General features: G+C 37.8%; 2 protein-coding genes across 2 annotated transcripts; both read right to left on the bottom strand.

Annotated features, from left to right (window-relative positions):
- Positions 1-367: 367 nt before the first annotated feature.
- Positions 368-4,106, bottom strand: cdk21 (cyclin-dependent kinase 21; the record flags this gene model as incomplete). The annotated part of the gene is made up of 7 exons (XM_079252750.1): positions 368-445; positions 1,714-1,846; positions 2,067-2,117; positions 2,198-2,307; positions 2,403-2,570; positions 2,645-2,777; positions 3,877-4,106. 7 exons carry the CDS (start codon positions 4,104-4,106, stop codon positions 368-370), a joined length of 903 nt encoding a protein of 300 aa, XP_079108876.1.
- A 701-nt stretch (positions 4,107-4,807) lies between these two features.
- retsat.2 (retinol saturase, tandem duplicate 2) lies at positions 4,808-14,252 on the bottom strand. The gene is made up of 11 exons (XM_079253655.1): positions 14,049-14,252; positions 13,232-13,414; positions 12,853-13,094; positions 10,505-10,706; positions 10,215-10,412; positions 10,011-10,130; positions 8,890-9,028; positions 8,660-8,769; positions 8,416-8,585; positions 5,394-5,553; positions 4,808-5,308 (listed from the first exon to the last, which is right to left on the bottom strand). The coding sequence occupies exons 1-11, from the start codon at positions 14,206-14,208 to the stop codon at positions 5,160-5,162; spliced, it is 1,833 nt and encodes a 610-aa protein (XP_079109781.1). The 5' UTR covers positions 14,209-14,252; the 3' UTR covers positions 4,808-5,159.
- Positions 14,253-16,167: the final 1,915 nt, after the last annotated feature.

The following is a 16,167-nucleotide window of genomic DNA, read 5'->3' as shown; positions in this document are numbered from 1 at the left end:
CTTATTAAAGCAATACTAAAACACAACGAGTCAGCTCCACACCTGGGGAGAACACTTTCAAACATGTCTGAAACCTAACAAAGAACAACCTTTTGTTCCTCCATCCACATGAAGGGAGGCTAAAATTACTTTAAAGGCGATGTGCCATAAGCTCCAAGTTCCACGAGTCAAGCTAAGAAGTGTTCAAACCTCTCCCTTCACCATAGTTTCTCATGATGCTGGTGATACCTTCTAAAAGCTCTCTGCCTCTGACACGGTGTACGCTGGATTTTATGGCACAACTCTCCGGTGATTTCCCTGCTTCCAGAAACTCAGGGCAGACGCAGGTCACGTCCTCCTCCTCCTCCTCTTTGCTCGATCGAAATCTTCAGTGCTTCACAAAGAAAGGATGAGCCAGAGCTTTGGCGGCTGAGATGCGACCACTCGGGCTGAATAGCAAACATTGCTGTGGGTGAGCAGATGTCACAGCTTGTTAACAGTTTGAGGACAATTACTGCCTCTGCACTCTGAACGCAGAGTCCCAGAGCTGCTGCAGGGATTCTTTATGCATTAAATTCATCTAAATGAATAAGAAACTCTCATAAATTAACATGTGTTTATCTGATTCATCAAACCAGAAATTCAAAACAGAAAAAAACACATATATCTGTAGGTTGTATTGCAACACAAAATAGGCAGCCCTGCAGCTTGCAGATATTTCCTATTTATAACTGCACTGGTGGCATAGCTATGCACAGCAACATTACACAGATGATACATCACTTTTGCCCTGAATGACAAATATTGAACTGTTAAACCATTTTCTATGACGTTTAGTAAAAAAGAAAAAGAAAAAAAAAATTCATGCATCCATCAACCTCTCAGAGCTTGGATTTACCCAGTGGGCTACTTCCCTTTAATACCAAATACCTGCAAAGCTATTTATGTCTCCATCCGCCTCAACCTAAATTAAGACAGTTCAAAGGGTAAATAGTGCACAGTAGCTATGCTCACCATGGCAACATTAGCTAAACATGCTCCACCATGTTTAATTATAACCTTAAACCGCTGCTTGAATGACGATACGCTCCATGCAGGGTGGCAGCATCTATCACTCTGCTGAATGAAACCACAGCCATGGCGAAGGCACTACTGTCATGGACATATGAACACCAGGCCCCCATACAGACAAGTATTCACATTTATCTATCAGATTTATAAATAAATAAATATATTTATTTATTTATTTAGTATTTACAATGACATGTATATACAAGTCATTTCCTAGGACCTGTTAACAAACTGATTAGCCTTCCCTTGTGCATCCTGCTGCCCTCTCTGCTGGTAAACAACACACACATACACCTGGCCATATTTTTAACGCTTCAATTTATAGCTTGAATCTCCTTTCAGCCATTTTAAAGTCTTTGAAAGAGCAGGCTGTTTATTTCACATATTGCAGCGTTTATCTGATGACCCATTCAACACACTAACTCCAAGAATTGCAGGACTCAAGACTTCAACGATTTTGTTTCCATTTTCCAGAGCAGAGCAGTATTTTACAACGAGGCTCACCAGTGCAACTTCAAAATATACCGCGTTTGGTATTGTTAGTTCAAGTCTTTTGGGACACACAAAGTGGGTGAGAAATGTTGCATTTGTGTGAGTGTAATCATGTCTTGTATGAACAGGACAGGAAAGCTAACGTGATAATAAAAACACAGATTTACTCACAGATAGCAGGTCGTTCTCCTCTGGGTCCAGGTTGGGCAGCAGCTCGGTGCAGGACCCTCTGGGTCCCCAGCTCTCTGAGTACGAGATCGGACTGTCCTGAGGCCAGTCCTCCTCCCGGGGCAAACCAATCACCCTGGCAAAGAGGACAAGGAACCACTGAACAGCAGCAGTAATCCAGAGTGTAAAGACACTCTGAGGTCATACAGATGGGGTGACAGACACAGAATCACTTTGGGGGAAAAAGTGATTGTTCCCTAATTTTACAATGTTTCATTCATTTTTTGTTTTATTTACAGTGAAAAGCATCATAATAACATTATATATTAAACAAAATCAACTTTAACAACACTCACTCAAAGATTTTTTGCAGCTGCTGCACCTCTGTGTTGCCCCTGAACAACGGTCTGCAGGACAACAAAAATCAAGAACTTCGTTTTATTTAATTTAAGTAAATCCACCTGGATTTTTTTTTCTGTTTCCTCACCTCAAGAGGAAGAGCTCAGCAAAGATGCAGCCAGCACTCCACATGTCCACAGAGGACATGTAGACAGAGTTCAGCAGCACCTCAGGAGCTCGGTACCACAGCGTCACCACCTTGCACAATCAGGAAGAGAATATGAGACATAAATACTCTCCACTGGAGGACAAGAAAAAGAAAAGAGAAAAAAATAAACCAATATAACACTTACACCTGGAGTAAGAGCAATGTTGAAGGCGTGCATACGTGCAAGTCCAAAGTCTGTGATTTTAATTTCTCCGCGACTGCTGACCAGGATGTTCTCTGGTTTTAAGTCACGGTGCAGCACCAAGTTGCTGTGCAAGAAGTCCAGCCCTCGCAGCAGCTGCAGCATCACATCCTGGAAGCGACACGGCTGCAGTTACTAGTCTGTCTGGAGAGGTTAGAGTTGAAAAACAGACCATGACTTTGCACCTTTATGCACTCGCGGCTCAGTCCAGAAGCAGGAACTTTTGAGAGGTAGGTGGACAGGTCCTGGTCAATGTATTCCAGGACCAGAGTGAGGTCCAGAGTTGAGCCTACTGGAACAGCAGATGCATCCAAAAGTCTGCAGAACATTCAGGAGAGTGTTTAAAAAAAAAAAAAAAGAATCATTGTGCAAGTAAAATTAAGAAAAATGTCAAATATAAACCACAACCTATACGGTACCTGTACCATACAGTACTACATCTTCTATTCCACTAGTGTTATGTAGAGTTTGAGAACCCATTCTATAGAAATTTCACTTGAAACATCAACCAATTTAACATAAATCCCTAAACTGTCCATCCATACATTATTTCATACCTACTTTTCCAATGCAGGGTTAATGTGGGCTTATTCAAGCAGCTACTATGTGAAAGGCAGAGTACACACCAGACAGGACACCTGTCCATCACAGGACCAACACAGTAACAAACAAACACTAATATTGTTGGTGAGTTTCCTTACATGTAAAGCCCATATCAGATCCTAATATTTCACATCAAAGTTAGGATTTGGTCTCAGCCAGAGGAAAATATAAACTTCGGTCCTATTCTTACAGAAAAACCTTTGTGTTCTTTGTCCCATTTAATCAATGAGGTTTTCTTTCCAACTTTAAGGCTTCATGGAAATGTAACTGTATCTAATTTTTTTATATTCATACAGAAATACAGACATTTCTTAAAATCAATACACTTAGATCCATTGTACATCAATAAAACTGTGAGTTTCTGTCACTCGTTTCTCCATGAGATCTCACCGTGGTATTTGCCTTTTTCTGCAGAAGCACTGAGTAACAGGTTTACACCAAAATGTTAGTTACATTATGCAGTTTTGATGATCTGACTTAGTTTTTTATAAATAATGTACAGCAACATCCTATGTTCTGTATTTTATCTGAGTTGCCTAATTTCTTCATATGAAAAACCTCACAACATAAAATAGGTTACTTTTTTCATACAATGTAAAATTATTTTTGTATTAACTCCAAACAAGGAAACTATTAAGAGGATCATTTTATAAGAAAAGTCCTATTGGATGTATGTGATCTTTTAAAACATGTAAAAACAACAATTACAGGGAACTGGCATTAAAAGACAGCTTTTCTGCAAACAATGGAGCATAGAAATAGGCACACAAGAAAAACATACTGTATGCATTAGATACGTCACACATAAACCTACTTTACTATGTTGGGATGGTTGAAATGCCCCATTTTACGCAGCAGCGCCACCTCTCGGATCATGAAGGGAGGTATTCCGGTCTCTGGCGTGTCCAGGTTGAAGTTGAGTCTCTTCACCGCCAAGAGGCGCTGTTTCCCCCCGACCTCCCTGGCTTTATACACTTTACCGAAGGAGCCTTCTCCCACATCAGTCAGGAGCTCGTAACTCAAATTTTGTGTGCACGCGTTCATTTTCCTTCAAATTCAGCTGATGTTAACCTAAACTTAAAGAAAATGCGAAGTTTAGGGTGACAACTGTTCAATCAGTGGCGTTTTCTTGCTTTAGCTGAGGCCACACTATGCTAGCTATCGAGACTGACGTTTCCAGGTTAACTTACCGGTAATTAACATTTTACCTACCGGTCACAAAGAAGTCATACAACAGCTGTAGTAAGACTGATTTGAAGCAGCTAAATATTGTTGAAATTTGCTGTTTGTTTACATAATAAGATGCTTTAACTTTACCCCAGACTGCTGCTCGGCGCCCATAAGCCACCGTCCCCACCAGCGGCAGAAAACTGCGCATAACTTCGTGAACCAATATCAGAAAATTATGAGGAAAATCACACCCCCTTTTATTCGCCAACTAATCAGAAAGCTTAAAATTAATTTTTTTTTTTTTTAGCCCATTCTTTGCACACGTTTCATTGCAGCTATCAAGGTGTTTATGAACACATGGTGTGTTCAGGTGTACAAATTCACTGTCCAGTGATGTGAAAACAAATAAACACATATAATAAACATTGATAAAACAATATATATATATATATATATATATATATATATATATATATATATATATATATATATATATATATATTAGTGTATCTAAAAATATATATACAATGGAGCATAGAAATAGGCACACAAAAATATATATGTGAATAATGTGTTTAATTATTGCTTGTGTTGATATTTTCACAACGCATAATTAGGCAAAAGTAAAGTTTTTTTATTATTGTTTGCAAATAAATTGTATAATTAGGCACACAATGAAACACAAAATATTGAACTATTTTACACGAATCAGCTCAGACACTTTAGTGTTATGTTCCTTGTTTGAATGACTGCGGGTGAATCTAAAGCTCAAAAGACTCATTAATGAAACAAGAAACAACAAATCATATTACAGTTTAACTAAACATAAAAAGTGTGAAATGATCAAAGCAAAGAGTTAACTTTCTGTGAGGCTTCAAGCTGTAAAGACGCTGCACACCATTGATAAGTTGCAGAATAGGTCAATGGTTACTCCCCTTTTAGTTTGTCTTTAATAAATTTGGTTCTCTTTGTCAGAGCAATGGCGTCCAGATGAAGGTTGCGTTTGAGAAGGACAGAGCCACAGGTGAGAGCTCCAGCAAGGGCGCCGGCGAAGCCACACAAAAACACATCCTGGCCTGTGAAACAAGCAATGGACAGTTAGATCATTTCAGAAGAAATTCATTTTAGTGCTCTGGATTGCTTAATGATCCATGGATGCACCTGTCAGGAAGAGGTTCTTCAGTGGCGTTTGAGGTCTTATTAAAGCATTGAGTTCAGGACTGAACCGAGCGAGGCCATGATCTGCTCCGTATATTTCACCTTTGGGAGATCCAATATAGTGAGTGTTTGTGAGGGGGGTTCCAGCATCGATGTATTCAATCTGAACAGACAGGAAAATAAAGCAGTGTTAATAAATAATATATTTTCTTAGGCTGGTTTTGGTTATTTTTAACTGGATGTTTCCAGTCTGATCACTAGTCTAAATATAGAGATATCAGCCTTTTTAAGAGCAGGACTTCCAACTTTAACCAAAACAAATGTTTCTGTTATTTACATTTAGGTAGCTGTGAGTTGAATTAAGTGATACTTTCTTTTTCTTTTTTTTTTTATCACAGACAGGGCATTAAAATGTTGGAAGAAATACTATTAAAGTAAATATAAATTAAACTTAATGAAAAAATGGTAGTTTAAAGGTCAACATTCAGCAGACATAAATGTATTGGCATGTTGTGTTTGTCTCCTAGCAACTGAACTGATGATTTGAGATGCAATGGAAAAGTTTACTTGTTTTTGTCACTTATCAGAAATTCCCATTGAGAAAAATGTTTTAGTTAAAGAGATTTCTTGAAGCAAACTGTACTTAACAGTTATGTCAACAGTGGGTGATAGCTTCAAATTATTGTTTTATAGTCTAGAAATGCCATCCAGTCATTCAAACTATCTAGGTATCTTAGTTGTTAGTCTCTCCATGCTAAAGTTCAGCTAATACCCTTTAACCTCTCTATGCTAATGTTAGGTTAATCTCCCTTGAGATATGCAGTTTTAGTTTCTTCATGCTAACATCCAGCTAACCGCCATGCTAATCTCCACAGAAATACCAGCTCTGAGCAGTTAGCTTCCCCATGCTAATGTCCAGCTAACCGACTCTTTAATGCTTTGTTTGCACCATCCGTTATGTTGTTTTATGTAAAGCACTTTGAATCTTCTTATACATAAAATGTCCAATACAAACAAACATGCCTTGTCACCTTAGAGATGCAAGCTGTTAGCCTCTTAATGCTAAAATCCAGCTAAAATTCCTCATCCAGTCAAACTGCCATCACTGGCCATTCACATCCCAATGACGTCTTATCAATAGTTGGATCAGTAGCTGGACTCGCCAGTGACATAGCCTATTGTTACAAAGAAATGACCTCACCAGCCTTAATTGCAGTCTTCTGTTGTTATCAAGCACTGCAATCCCTCCTCCTTCAGTCTTACTGCTCTGTTTACAGCTTCTTTATAGCATATAGATATGATGCTGAGAGAAGTTAACTTTTTTTTTTTTACTTAATTTCACCTAAATTAGCAACTCTGTTACATGAAGTGGGGGGGTTTAACTTTAGAGACAGGTCAGAATTTAAAATAAGGTGATATCGAACAACTAAAAAAAGGATTTAGTATAACAACTAATGGCGTGAGACGCTGGAATGGATTGAATGTGGAGATAAACAATGTCCAAACATAATCTCATTTAAGAAAAAATAAAAACAGAGTATATTTAAAAGGTCTGGGAGTGAGTATGCATTTGCAGGGAGCACATGGATGTGTTTGGCGGATTATGTGGTAGTATTTAGGCACAGATTATTGTGAATTGCAGCAAATATGATGGAGTATTTTTCGTTGCCATGTTTTGGATTGTGTAATTATGGATGGTGTATTCTGGGGTATGTGTGAGTTAAGATCTTGTATGCTCTATATGAGTGACTAGACTTATTTGCATATGGTTTGATGTCTGAAGCTGTAATTATATTTACATCTGGATTTATGCTGTGTAGTAAGTGTGGTTATATGAGGTTTTCATATAAAAAGGGGTGGGATTTAATAAGTTTTGCACTTCTTCCTACTTCTTTTCAAACATATATATTGCTCCCTTGTAAATTTTACTTTATGCGCCACGTGTTACCTCCTAAATTTGTTTGCTTTGTTGTTTTATATCCATGTTTGAGTTATAATCTAATTACTGTTCAAAATAAATAAATGTTTGGATTTTAGGACATAACCCTGTACCTGCTGGCTTTAGGTGATTGTTTTCCAACAACTATGTGTTGAATTGCTTTTTAATAAAGGTTATTTGGAGTGTTATTGGGTTAATAAACTGGTTCTGGCAAATTCTCACATATAGACAAACATACCAGTGATAAACTACATAACAAATAAAAATAACATACAAAGTACATCCTGGCTCCTGAGGATAAAAATAGCACAAAATGGTGTGAAACCAGGCATTTGGAAGAACTGGTCGTATGAACAGATCTTGATAAATTTGTCACTTTGGAGCAAAAACTTCCAATCTAAAGTATTAGAATTAAAAGTTGACATAGTTTTTTTCAACATATTAACACAACCATCATGGATCAGCAGTTAAGTAGGATTTTTAGGTTTTTGCATTTTGTAACAACAGCTTTAACATTTCACTGGTTATGAAGGGCAGCAAGTTATTGTTACCTAGAATCTCCTCACACATTTAATATTTTTCCTCTGTTGGTCCTGAAAAATCTACATCACTTACATTCAACTGTAATACTGGTTGTCTAATATCTTAAGTAATCATGGTTTCAGTGATTGCCTCAGACTTCTTGTTTTTAAGCATCTAACTGCATGTACAGTATCCTGAGCAACTTTCTGACCCACAGAAGAACAGGTTGCCTTAAATGTTAGTTTTAAATCAGCTGATTATACACATCATGGACCACATGTGTGCAGAAATTCTTGGAATTTTAAAATAGATATGTTCTCGCATTAGGTCTAATATAATGTGCACCAAACAATAATCTGAAATAAGAAATAAAACTGTGTTTCTGTAGTTGTAAACTGGAGTTGCACATGCTGTAGGAAGAACAGCTGCAGGATATTTCAGTGCATTAATGGTACTTAGAACATGTGGAAATCATCTGAGACAGTCCTAAAGCACAATACTCAAGGTGACACAGTGACACTTTCCTCAGTTATCAAGAAGTTAAAAGACAGCAGAGAGACTCACCTTGTCCCTGGTGATCTTGGGGAACACGTCCATAACAACATCCAGAGCCGAGTCAATGAACGCCTGCTTCAGACTTTTGTAGTCTGGCCCTCTGTTTGTAACTTTACCGTCCTTCCACTCCTCAAACCATGCATAGTTTACAAAACTGACCAGACTCAAAGTAGACTTTCCTGGAGAGAAGAAAAGAAGTGAGTCCAGAACAGTGTGTGTTCACTGGTCATATCCTGATCTCATGCATCTTTACCAGGCGATCTCTCCTCCCAGGTCGAGTCTTTAGCCGATGGAGAGGCGACAAACAGCAAAGGTATCTTCTTAGCAGACTCCTCTCTCTCTCCGTTCATGTATTTCTCTACTCTTTATAAGAAAACAGGATATTCTAAGACAGCTTGGACTATAAGCTGCACCTCCTACAGCATGCAGTGAGGTTCAAAATGGCCTCACAATGTAAAAGAATGACAACAAAAAGTTACATACAGTTCATCATAATTGTTCTCAGAGAAGATCCAGTAGTTGTCTGCTTTCAGGCCGAGCTCATCCTTTGTTCCATTCAAACCAATAAAGATGCTCAGGCCACCTTCACCATGCTTCATCATACTGAGCTGGTTCTGGACAGCTGCAAGGCGAGAGAGTCACAGCACAGATTGCAAAAAGAAGCATGGCAACAAATGTTACAGCTATGAGTCATTGCACTCATTTGAAAAAAAAAAATAAAGTAGCACTTTTGCAGCAATTTTGCTTCAAAATTCTCAAGTGTTGTTATGATTAGTCACTGAAACACCAGGCAGATGATGAAACCAGATAATCTTGTTTCAAAGTAAAGAAAAAAAGTGACTGAACTTCTAAATGCTTCTAGTTTGAGCATTTGGAGCTTTTTTTCTGCTACTGAAAGATACATTTACATCTGTTTGTAATTGTTACAGGAATGTGTCATACTCATTTGTGCATTATACTCCCTTCCCAGGTGTTCCTTATTGTGCTGTTGTGTGGCAGCCTCCTCCAGCCAATCAGGTCTGGGAGTGGCCTTTAAAAGACCTCAGGATCTCGGCATCTGGGCCTTTTGGCTACTTGCCATTCACACCATGTCTGTATTGTGCATCAGCTTAGTGACATTGTGGGTTATCTGTTGGTTATTGTTGCTTGGTATAACCCTGAGCATTTTTCCAGATTGGCCTTGTAGGGGAGAGCTGCCATTTTGTTTTGTCAAATGGGGTCATTTTCTCTTGTTTATATTACTGTAGAGTAGGTTAGATGTAGGTTTGTACTTTGTTTTGTTTGGTGGGTAGGTAAGTTGTCTTTTTGTTTTGTAAGCAGGGGTGTTTTGTTATGTTGGCTTTGGCTCTCCCTGATGCAAATGGCTGTCTGGTGTTGAATATGTGACTATGAAGCTGTCTGTGAAGAGTGAATAAATGTGCCTAACTCTGGATTTTTTTATTTTCTCTGCGTTTTCATCTGAGGTTGTAACCATGCTTCTTTAGGTGTTACTCATTCTTAGGGATGTAACAGTAATCATACCAGCATATTTTTTAGACACATTGTCAACTGAACCTTTAAAAACATAAATACTAATCAAGAAGAAGTGCTGGTTTCGATCTTACCCGGTACGGCCTGGAGCTCTTTGGGCAGCAACTTCTCATAGGTGTTGTAGATGCCAGCATCGGAGATGACCACTGGGGCATGGACATGGATTTCCTCCTGACCTTTCAACACACTCACACCTGAAACCACAAAACAAATGCTGTAAATTTATTTCCTCTGAAGAATCCTGCGGAGTGTCATAAACCAAAGAAAATCCTTCCCACCATTAGCTTCATTGGCATCGTTGAACAGGATGCGGTTGACTGGGGCTCGAACCAGGACAGCACCCCCCGCCTTCTCGATGATGGGGATCATGTGGTAGGCAATTTCACTGGAGCCTCCTTTAGGGTACCAGGCACCGTTGAGGTAATGAGTGACCAATAAGCTGTGCATGGCGAAGCTGGCATCTTTGGGTATGTTGCCTACAGATCAGAGGAGGAGAGAAAAACTGTGAGCATCATGTTGACTGATGAATCAGATCTAATAAACGGGACAGAGCTGCAGCCAAACCCACCGTAGGTCCCAAAGATATAAGAAAAGACAGCTCTGAGGTCCTTGTTCTCTGTCAGCTCACTGACCACGTCTGTCAGGCTTCGGGAGGCCATTTTGAAGAAGAAAGACAGATGTCTGACAAGGCCTGTGTGGATGAGGAACTTAGCCAATGGGAGGGGGCAGAGCTTCAGCAAAGCGAGGAACCAAACGCCACGCCCAGTTTTCTGAGGAAAACACATGAAACACAGATGATGATCAGGATGGCACAGCAAGGGAACGAAAGTGTCATCAGTGTTGTTTTTGATGGAAATATGAAAACTTCATGACATGGTCCCAAACACCTATCATGGCCACCAGTAGGTGGCTCTGTAGCAATCAAATTTACTTTTAAGTGATGAGCTCAAACATCAAATTAGTCTAAATGAATCTAAATCCCTTGTTCCATGCGTCTTCTGCCTTAAACAGTACCTGCTTTATTTTGCTTTTAAACTTTATTTTCATCCATTTTGTCAGAAATAACAGGATCAATAATTGCAAAACTGATATTTTTTACTCATTTTGCCACATTATTTTTTACTTTTATGTAAATAAATATATATATATGTATATATATATATATATATATATATACATATATATACAGACATTGAATTATTTCTTGGACTGACAATGATTAAATTAAAAAATACAAAATTCTCTAGAGATTAAAAAATGTATATATAATAATAATAATAACAGAAATACCTACATCAACATTACTATTACTGATCAGGGATGGATATATTTTTATTTATTCTAATTAAAGAGATTATGCCGTGACCCTCCTGTTCTCTTATTCATTCACATGAATCACAGTTGCTATGAGTGAATGAAAATAAGTTAACATTGTTTAGATTGTTGGAACTAAAAGAAATTAGAGAATTATTACAGAATTATTACCTTTACTTTAATAAAATGTTGTTCTGTATTAGCTAGGAAATTGTTAAAAAGCAATAGAGTTCCTTCCTTAGCATTTAGAAAATTTAAGTAGCAGCCATCATGGCTGCCTCTTAGATACTTCAGGGTCATTTCACTCTGTCTTTTCTAATTGGGAAGTTTAAAGCAGGGGTAGGTAATGTTGGAGAGCAAGCAAGATGTGAAAGTAGCATCCCCGTCGTGGCTCCTGCCCCTTTGGTTTTGTTCCTCGCGTGATCCAAGGCTTTTTTTTCTTACCAAGGACGTTATGTTTTTACCGGCATTGATCTGTTTGTGTTCAAGATAACTCAAAAAGTTATCTTAATTCAATTTTCAGGAGTTGTTGGAAAAATGAAAAGGAAGAACTGATTTAATTTTGGTGGTGATCCGGATCGCTGTTTGGATCCAGGAATTCTTTTAAGGCCGTGGCGGAGGTTTTCGCTCTCCGAGTGTTTTTCTAGTTCTCGGCTTTTTCCACCAACGATTTTCTCTTTCTCGGCTGTTCAGCGGGAGGAGGCAAATAAACCGAGCCGGGTCGGAAATCCTTCCTGCTTTTTTCTGCCATGTTTCAGCCATGTTTGCCTTCAGAGTTTCTTCTTCACTACTTTGTATTTTCATCCTAACATGCCATTTATATGCAGGGTGTGGCAATCAGGTATGCTCTGAGGGAGGAGGAGAGCCGGGAGAAGAAGCTTACAAAATATGAGAAATGAACAACTTCAATTCGGCCTGAACATTTTGATTGGTCAAAGTTTTATAGATTTACAGTAAACTGAGGGGTCTAACTATATTTCTTATTGTTCATGATTACAAAATGTGTAGACTACTATCAGGATGAGGAACCACTTCACCCAGAGTAAAAAAAAAAAAAAGAAAAGTCTCTGAGCAACATTACGTACCCCAGCTTTAACAGATATTAAACTCCTCTCAGGGATCATTGAGACAAAACAAAAGAAGGTATTTTATCATTGTTGCTTATGGCGAAGGTAACGGTTAAGTTCACAATTCATTCACATCTCACAGGAGAATAAAAACAATAAACACTTTTTTTAAAGTATGCACTGTGCCGTTCATTCTTTTAAACTACTATATGCCATTGATCAAATGATATTTTGGAAAAATACAATGTGCACCCCAGTGCTACAGCAAAGAGATGTAAAATGACTATGTTTTTATGTCTGGGAAATATACACAAGTTGGACTATGTAATATTGCAGAGTCCTACGCAGAACTCTGACCTTTGATTTTGATCAGACAACATCAGCTGAAGTGTGGATAAGGATGTTTTCTATGCCAAAGTGCAGCTACAAAGTTCACAAGGAGAAAAATTCATATTTATGTTGAAATAATTACTTTAGAGTATTATGTAAGTTTTTGTCCTGAAGCTTCAGGTACACTTTGACCACTGTGTCATACCTTCACCAGCCTCATGTACTCATCGATCGCCTTCTCCTCTCCAGGGAAGCACTTCTTCAGCTCCTCGGGGAACCGAGTACGGCCACTATAGATGGGGTAGCGGCGGCGATTTTCTGGAGGCCCCAGTACAACATGGTCAAAGGGGTTCTCCAGAGGCTCCCACTGCAGCTGTCCGTTGGTCATCTGGTCCAGCATGCAGCGAAATGGCTTATGATCCAACAGCTCACCAATATAGTGGATTCCTATGGTTTACAAGAGTTAGACATGACTAAAACACATCTGAAGGCAAACATAAAAAGTAACATGTCAAATTTGCTAATTCAGAGAAAGCTTTTCTTATTTCTCCCATAGGAATGACATATTTGAGCCATTTCCTCACCAACATCAAACTCAAAGCCCTTCTCTGTGAACGTGTGACAGCATCCTCCAGCCCGATCATGCTGCTCCAAAACAAGCACTTTCTTTCCAACTTTAGCCAGGAGCACCGCAACCCCAAGCCCACCAATGCCACTGCCGATGACAATCGCATCCAGGTTCTCTGGGACCTTACTGGCCAGGAAACCTACAGAAAAGACATAGAAACAAGTCATGGGTGCTGTTAAAATAAAGAAACATAACAAGAAACAAGACTGTTCCAGTCGCAAATCATAAAGTGCAGATTCTTTACATCAGCTTCACAGATGTAAGAAAAACCTGCTTGCTCTGTTTCATGCACATGGACAGAGAGAAAGTGGGATCTCTGAACTGTTTAACATATATATATATATATATATATATATATATATATATATATGTATATATATATATATATATATATATATATATATATATATATATATATATATATTTATATATATGTCAGTTTAAAACATCACGAGCAGAAGTTTTTGCTTTTGCATCTCCAAATCTCTAATACAATACAATTTTGGACATTTTCCAACCATATAGACAACTAAAACAAGTGCAAAACTGTAAAATTCCTGTAAAACAAGTTGCTCAGATTTTAATCTACCATTATTTAGCCTTGCAAGACTCGCTATTCCACATATAATTTAACAAAGCCATTCATTTTTAACTCCATTCAACAAAAGAATCGCCCTTTGCCATCCCAACTGAGTATGTAAAGAGCTGCACTAAAATCTGTTCAGGTAAAGTAAATAAGCTGCTAAATCAACAACTTTGAACATTAAACTTGCCTTGCTTTAGGACTTTATTCTTCTCTTTTTTGTCGTAAACCATCTTTTTCAGCGGTTCTCGAGTGTCCTTATCAAACGGGTTGGGCCCGGAGCTTCCAAAGACATATTTCAGTATAAATACAATTAATGCAACACAAATAATCGGTAAAATGACCAACATTTTGACTTCTTGTCCACCCTATCTGAGGCGAACGTCACTGTCACTTCTGAGTTCGCTTCCTAGATTTGTTCTATCCCCGCCCACAAAACTGATCGGCAATAGAACTGACCAATCACAGACAGCGATGTAGCAACCCCCCCATGGTGTTTTGACCAATTGACGTGAACCTTCATGGGGTTGGACGAGTGGTGAGAGAATAGACAGCGGACATCTCGTTTCACAATCTATTACACAATCGTGGTTAACCTTTGTACAGCTTCCTCACACACTTTACAATAATACAATAAAAAGCTAAAAATGTTTTTTTATGAATTAACACAGCAAATTATATGTATTAATACTAAATAACAGCAAAAATTAGTTATTTTTCTTTATATGAGACTCAGTTGTACATAAATACTATTTTTGTTCCATATAAATAAACTGAGCACAAGAAGTAATGAAATTTTAGTTTGGTTAATTTTTTTTCTTGTAACAAATATTCTTGTAAATTCATGTTAAAGGAAAGCCTGTATAGCTCCTTATGAAATGGTGCCACATTAGTAAATTTGCACAATGAACAGCAGAGTTGAAGTATCAAAGTTGCAGCCATAAAAACTTACCAAATCACCTCCTCCAATGCCAAAGTTTATTCTGCTATTTACACTTGTTTTATGTTGCTATGATTAAAGTCTTTGGAAATAAGATGTACTGGCAATTCAACAATTTATTAACTCAAACAGAGGTCACAACAACTTAGTTCCTAATTATCATTCTGGTTACCAGTTTAATCACACACTGCTGTGAAATGGCTTATTATTTTTTCAATCAGCATATGACACAAGTAAACCAAAAAGGGATTGTTGGTCACTCCGACATGAATATGACACCCGAGTTAATCCCATAAGTGTTCGGTTGGGTTCAGGTCAATTTGGACCCATCACTGAACACATTTCTTCATGGCTACGTTGCAGTGCATGTGCTGCTGAGACCATTATCATTTGGAAATGGTCCTATAGGTTCACTCCAAATAAAACTTGGGTTTTGCTGAACTGCCAAGTTATAAATATGGGTCCTTTCCAAATTAGTCAAATGTAGCATGCTTGGAGCATACAGCAACTGACTACTGTAGCAGGGGTCCATGCTCAAAGATGCTGCTGATCAGGTGCCAATCCCCTGGGAAGAATCTCAAAACAAGTTAGTAACAGGATAAGTTGTTTGATTTGCAAGTTTTCCATGGATAAGTCAAATAAACAGGAGTTTGTATGTGTTTTTGATTTAACAGTATATTTTGCACATTTTATATTTTTTTTACGTGTGTTTTTTGGGAGTGCTGCTGTTTTAAGCATATTTTGCTTCTAGCTCTCCCATGCAGACATTACTTGGTATTATATAATACAACAATTGATGGGATATTTATTATTGATTTTATTGCTACTTTTAGGTCCTAAAATAAGTAAATAAAAAATAAATACTACAAAAAGTCTCAGAAACTGTAAATGTCTATACATCTACCTTTATATATATCTGCACATACACGCATATATATATATATATATAGAGAGAGAGAGAGATAGATAGATAGATAGATAGATAGATAGATATAGATATAGATAGATATGGTTTGTTTGGCTTTGTAGGGTTAATATGTACCATCATTTAAAAGGGAAATAAACGTGTCAACAGAATAAGCTTTATTGCCAAGAACCATTGTAGCAACAAAAAAAAAAAATCCACCAATCTCTTGGTTTAGCTATTAATCCTAAAACAATTTAATCTTGGATCATCAATAAAAAGTTCCAGTTAATTTGAATGTGTGATTTTTAACCCACACAGGTAAAATGGAAAGTTAATAGTTTTAGAAATTAAGCTCATTGAAGCTTTAATGACTGCCTTTCTTTTAAAATGTTGAGTAAAGTGTGAGTTTGTAAGCAACATAGCATATAGTTAAGGAAAAAAAAATGCATCACCACACTTTAA

The sequence above is a fragment of the Telmatherina bonti genome (genome assembly GCF_933228915.1).
Source record: "Telmatherina bonti genome assembly, chromosome: 14".
Lineage (NCBI taxonomy): Eukaryota > Metazoa > Chordata > Actinopteri > Atheriniformes > Telmatherinidae > Telmatherina > Telmatherina bonti.
The sequence above is the reverse complement of the archived record's forward strand: the minus strand, read 5'-3'. Positions and strand labels throughout refer to the sequence as shown.

Bases quoted from the DNA above. Each gene is read 5' to 3' on its own strand.
- retsat.2 (XM_079253655.1), bottom strand. From the start codon at position 14,208: ATGTTGGTCATTTTACCGATTATTTGTGTTGCATTAATTGTATTTATA. The intron at 9,029-10,010 runs GTAAGATCGAAA...CTCGCCTTGCAG, and splicing joins AGAGCTCCAGGCCGTACCGG to CTGTCCAGAACCAGCTCAGT. The intron at 5,554-8,415 runs GTGAGTCTCTCT...CTGTCTGTTCAG, and splicing joins CCAAGATCACCAGGGACAAG to ATTGAATACATCGATGCTGG.